We start from the raw sequence: 5,663 nt of genomic DNA on the forward strand, positions 1-5,663 counted from the left end.
GAAGTTGTACGTTGAGTTTCACTAACCAGAAAAAAATGAAACGTGTGCCAAGTTAGGGGCGTTTAAAAAAAAAAATCTGTAATGGCCCCCCTTTTCCCGGGCTGTCTTCATTCATCATGTCTCCACTTTACTCCCAGTCTCTAACCAATTCTCATGTTCCGTTTATCAAAACCTTGCCAACGTCGCGTGCTATAATTTGATTTGAATTATTGCAGGCGGCCATCTCTCTAAACATAACTGTGCATGCTTAGATGATGCTCCGTCATTGCAAGGGGCCCAACATAAGCCACATGAGTGTAGGTTGAGTTGTGGCCTGTTATAATATTACAAGTGTCGGAAATTGTTATATAATGATGTCCTAGTATTCAATCTTCCAAACAAGCTCCCGCCCCCCCCCCCCTTCAGCCCCTCCCCTCCCCTGTAAATCGATACTGTTTGGTTTGTTTGCACTCAAATTATTGAAATAGACGAGCTCAAACAATAATATATTATGAGAGTTTCGTAGTTTTAGCGTATGCACAAAAGAAATACGCTAATTTAACAATCTTTTTATGCATGTCGTGCTTATGAATTCTCGCAATTTTGCTTTGAATGTGTAAATAAGAATAAATAAGTGTCGCTTATCCCTTATTCATTTATATGAGATTGGCACCATCTGAGTAGTAGAAAAAGTGCGTATGATAGTGTCCTATGTTGTATTACGTGCATTTGTATGAAAAGTAACTGTTACTGATAGAGATTCAAGGGTTATAGGTGTAAGTCATTGATCGGAGAGCAATGCTGATTTTTGAAATAATGGTGTTGATGAGTGATATGTGGGATTGTGTTTAAGTAATGTTAGTGTTAGTCATATCTTCCTCTGCTCCAATGAATCACGAGGGACGTGGGCACCCAATAAATAACTGTCATTTTACGTACCTGGTGTTCTCGAGTTTTAGTCTTGTCGGTGACCTGAAGGATAAACAAAAATTAAAGCAATGGGATTAAAATATCATTTATAGAACCGACCAAGTACACACTCTGTCTGTCTGTCTGTCTGTCTGTCTGTCTGTCTGTCTGTCTGTCTGTCTGTCTATCTGTCTGTCTGTCTGTCTGTCTGTCTATTTTCTCTGTCTTTTTCCTTTCTCTCAGTACCTCTATTTCACTCAAAAACTCTTTTCTTTCGTTTTCTTTCTTTAACTTTTGCTGTCTGTATGTCAGTCTCTGTCCCTCCCTCTCCCTCTCGCTAACACACACACACTATCTCTCTCTCTCTCTCTTTTTTTTTCTCTCACTCTCTCTCTCTCTCTCTCTCTCTCTCTCTCTCTCTCTCTCTTTCTGTCTGTCTCTCCATTTTCTGTGCACAAGCAAGAACGAAATATCATGCTTCTAGACTCGAGTTCTACCTAACATCCTCAACACCTCCCTCCCTCCTCCCACCCCCACCTCACCCCCGCCCAACTCCACCAACCCACCTTTCCACCTCACCATTGTATCTGGTCATTATCAAATATCGCCGGGTAACTTTTGTTCGCGTCTCAACGACCCAACAGACAGACCGCTATTCACCACGGTCGCCTCATACAGACGCAAAACGGCCAATTTGGGCCACGATATTAGCACAAAGTGAAGCCCCCGGGGCCTGAATGGGACGCTAATCTAGAAATATACATTGCTTCACCCACAATGCCTCGGGCGAACACGCTCACAAGAAGTGCTGCCATATTATTAGCAGTCAGAGATATGGAATAATGACGTCACGAACACCTCTCTGGGTCTATTTCTGGAAGTACGATGGTTGTAGTACAGAAGATTGTGGGCCTTTAGCACGGAACAAGAGAAGAATGGCAATATAAGTACTTGTGGGATGCATATAGACCTTTGAACTTTCTAAAAAAAAATTGGGGAGCTAGTTCAATTTGTACGAAGAAAATGATGAAAATAAAACTGATTATTATCTTTTAGTAAGCAATAGTACTGGGTGAGTGCGTCTATGGGGGCGTGTGGTGTGTGTGTGTTTGTGTGCGTTTGTGTATGTATGTGTGTGAGTTTGTGTGCGTGTGTGTATGTGAGTGTAAGAGAAGGAGAGAGAGAGAAAAAGAAAGAGAGAGAGAGAGAGAGAGAGAGAGAGAGAGAGAGAGAGAGAGAGAGAGTGAAATAGAGAGATTATGATGTGTGTTTTTGTGTATGTGTCTTGAGGGAGTCCCTACTCCTTTCAATTTGTGCAGTAGCGAGCTAATTCTTTCCCTACCCTTTTGCTCCATATAATTTTATTTACTTTGATTGGCTCCAAACATTCACTAGTGCAGAGCAGCCATCTTCTTCAAGATGAGGCAAAAGTTACGAACTTTTTTAACAGAAACAACCCCCCCCTCTCCCCTCAGGGCAGTGCTACGGACTGAAGTTGTCTTTAGGCCCTTCCCAAAGGGGAGGCATTATATTAACATGTTCTTATGCACGGTAGAATTGTAAATTGGCTGATTTACCAATGTCATGCTCATACTGTGCCGGAACATCATAGTGGGAACTTCTGCTTTTTCTTTCCTCGTCCTTCCTTTTGTCATTTCCTCTACTTCTTTTGTATGTGTGTCCCTCTCTTGTGAATTGCTATTTCAGAGGTGCCTTGAAAGTTAAAGTAGATTTTGTGCTGTTGAAGCTAGAAAGGTGAGCAGAGTAAGCCTGATCCCCCGTCTAAACTTCTCTGTTGACATTCACCCCTTGGCGCTCATTTGACCTTATGCAGTTGCCAGCACCATAAAACCTTACTAAAACAACCAAACTATCAGAAAAAGCGGCACCACAGAGGAGGGCGAGGGAGAGTTAGAAAAAAATGAAGCAAGTTAGAAAAAAAGAGCTATGTGATTGGGCACATTCGAGAGTATGTCAGCGAATTGCCTGTTTCCGGAGGAGAATACGACCACCAAAAAGAGACAACGTTAGGATAGCAAAGGCAAAATCCCTCTGTCCCCAAAAATAAATACATTTTACAATGACGGAGATAAATTTAGGTGGAAGGAGCGGTCGCTCAAAAAACAAATCGATGTCTATGTGTTTACACGAGTGGTCTGGCAAATCCAAGAACAGAAAAAGGTAGCAAGAGCATTGTTCCCAAAAAGCAACGGCTTTTAAAACAGTAAACCAGTGGTACTGTCTGGTCTTCACTTAGACAGAAAGGTCAAGGCTACTCCAGATCGTGAGGGTTAGCTGAGCATGCATTTGCGTGAAATTCGAATTGTTCTACGCTGTAAATTGTAGACAATGTGAGAGACAGTTTTCGGTTTCCCAGTCTTTTAAGAGAGAACAGTTTGACAGACAATCTTTACAAGAAGACGCACACCACAGATGATTTTGGGACTGTTGTATTAAGGAAATATACGCGTGAGAGCGGGGGGGGGGGGGGGTTATTCTACACTCTCCATAGAATAGCCCAAAATAGGAGTACCTGCAGTTACAATTTTTATCTCTGCAACATTGGACTTATATTTGTAAATGGCAGAACTATCCTGACAATATTGCCGAAAATAAAGTGAACAGCCTCCAAGCGTAACCATGTACATGGCAATCAGGTACACAAATCTAAGACTGTATAGGTGTAACACACCCTTGCAACACCTTGTATCGTAAAGGCAGGACCTTCCAATACATCTAAAATGTTCATCTGCGAAAGGACACACTAGCTTGGGATCAACTTGAAACGAAGACTACACGGGAAAAACGACGCTAGTCACAAACTGAAAATCGTGAGGGTACCAATTTTGAACACTTGTTGACTAAAACTGTTTTTCTGTTCAACTGTTGTTTGATTATTGTTGTTAGGCTTCCCGTTCAACAACACTTAACAATAAACCATAAGTCAAACAAATTATGAAGTTATGAGTCCATAAGCTTTTAAAATTGGCACCCTCACAAGTTCCAGTTTGAGTATTTTTGTTGGGGCAGCGTTCTACGAACTGACTAGAAAAAATACAGGAATGTGTTCTGGACTTTGGCAGTTGCTATAAGTGTTGCCATCTTCACGTGGGTGAGAAAGACCATATTATTATTATTATTATTATTATTATTATTATTATGGGTAGGCGGCAGTTCCCAAACATTGTTAAATGACTTTTCTACATTTTTCTCGGTAGTTTGGATATTCATGCATTGGCTATGACAGTAGCATGCAGAGTGTCTAAACATAAAATAGTACCCGTTCAAAGGGCATTATTAGCTTTGTTTCTCCGAAACTTTCTCAGCATTGTCAGATATCCATCTGCCTTGACTACCTTGGTTTTACAGTCTTTGTCCTGAAACTTGAAAGGGCCGATCATGCTCCATGTAGCAGAACTTTTTAATCTATAGAAGTAATTCTTTTTTAAACCAATTTTTTAAAATTAGATATTTCTCGAACGTGCCAATTGATTTTCTTCACGTTTAAAAACTTAATGCCCTCTAATTGAATTTTGTTTGATGGAAGATTTGTGAACAATAAATAGTTCATATGCAAAAGTTATTGCCCTTAAAGTGGGTCGTCTTTTTTTTTTCTCGACACACTGTGCCAGTTTTCTACAAGTAAAAGTTCAATCAATTCAAACGTAAGAGGGTAAGATTTACATTCAGAGCTTGTGTCCTTGAAGACGTTTGTAAAGCTAAGGACAGAAACAATAAAGAATTTATATCTAAGCAAACTTGAGAACCTTAATCTACAGTTAAAAAGAGAGGCTTTAATAAGCAAAAATGCGTGAGATTTTTCCATCAATGTATACGCTTCAAAGCTTTAATGGTATTACTACAAAGCCAATTAACATTTGCAGAAAACTCATTATCACATAGAACACACAACGCAGAACTATATGGCATCGTAAAGATTAAACAACAACAACAATTAGCTCAGATGAATAGGTCAAAGAAGGCTCAAAGGAAAAGTAGTTTGCCCGAAAATATTCCGTCCGCAGATGAATTGGTACAGTTCTTCGCTTTGCACTCAAACAACTTTCGTATACGTTAGGTGATTTATCGAGTATCGCTGTCTTTTGACTTAGATTGATCTTTAAAAAAAGCTCAACAACATTTTTTTGAAATTACCCAAATGTTGAAAGCGTGAAACAGCGGCTAAAGTTCTCCATTAAAGTAACGATGGCGAGTTACTTTATAGTACGAGTACCCCTGTGTGCTAAGAATACATTTGTGTAGGTCCTCAGTTATATTATAGGAACCCACCGATATTCACACGCATACACATGCACACACACACACACACACACACACTCACACACACAGACACACACACACACACACACACACACACACACACACACACATACACACATACACACAAACACGACATGCACACACACATGCACACATACACTTACTCTCATACACATGCACACACATACACACATACACATGCACACACGCACACACATACTCTCTCTCACACACACAGACACTCACACACACACACACACACACTCGCACACACACTCATACACACACACGCACGCACACTCATACACACGCATGCGCACACATACTTACATAATAATATTTTTCCTTTTCATGAATTTTTTGGAATAAATGAATAATATTATGCTCGACTGCACAATGTGACAATGTAAAAGGGTTATGAAAAACTATTCAGAACCAAGGGAGTCCACTCTTGACTTGTTACACTAGTTACAGTACGTAAACACACACAGTGC

The 5,663-nt window shown here is 40.2% G+C and overlaps 1 protein-coding gene across 1 annotated transcript in view; it reads right to left on the minus strand.

Annotated features, from left to right (window-relative positions):
• The window catches only part of ATRP (allatotropin-like peptide), a gene marked incomplete at its 5' end in the record, with an annotated part of 65,102 nt that extends 64,151 nt beyond the window's left edge, over positions 1–951 (minus strand). The window contains 1 exon segment of the mRNA XM_013081278.2: positions 919–951. Within this exon segment, the coding sequence (XP_012936732.1) occupies positions 919–951 (33 nt within the window).
• Between the last annotated feature and the right edge of the window lie 4,712 nt (positions 952–5,663).

Source organism: Aplysia californica, unplaced genomic scaffold (assembly GCF_000002075.1).
Source record: "Aplysia californica isolate F4 #8 unplaced genomic scaffold, AplCal3.0 scaffold00124, whole genome shotgun sequence".
NCBI lineage: Eukaryota > Metazoa > Mollusca > Gastropoda > Aplysiida > Aplysiidae > Aplysia > Aplysia californica.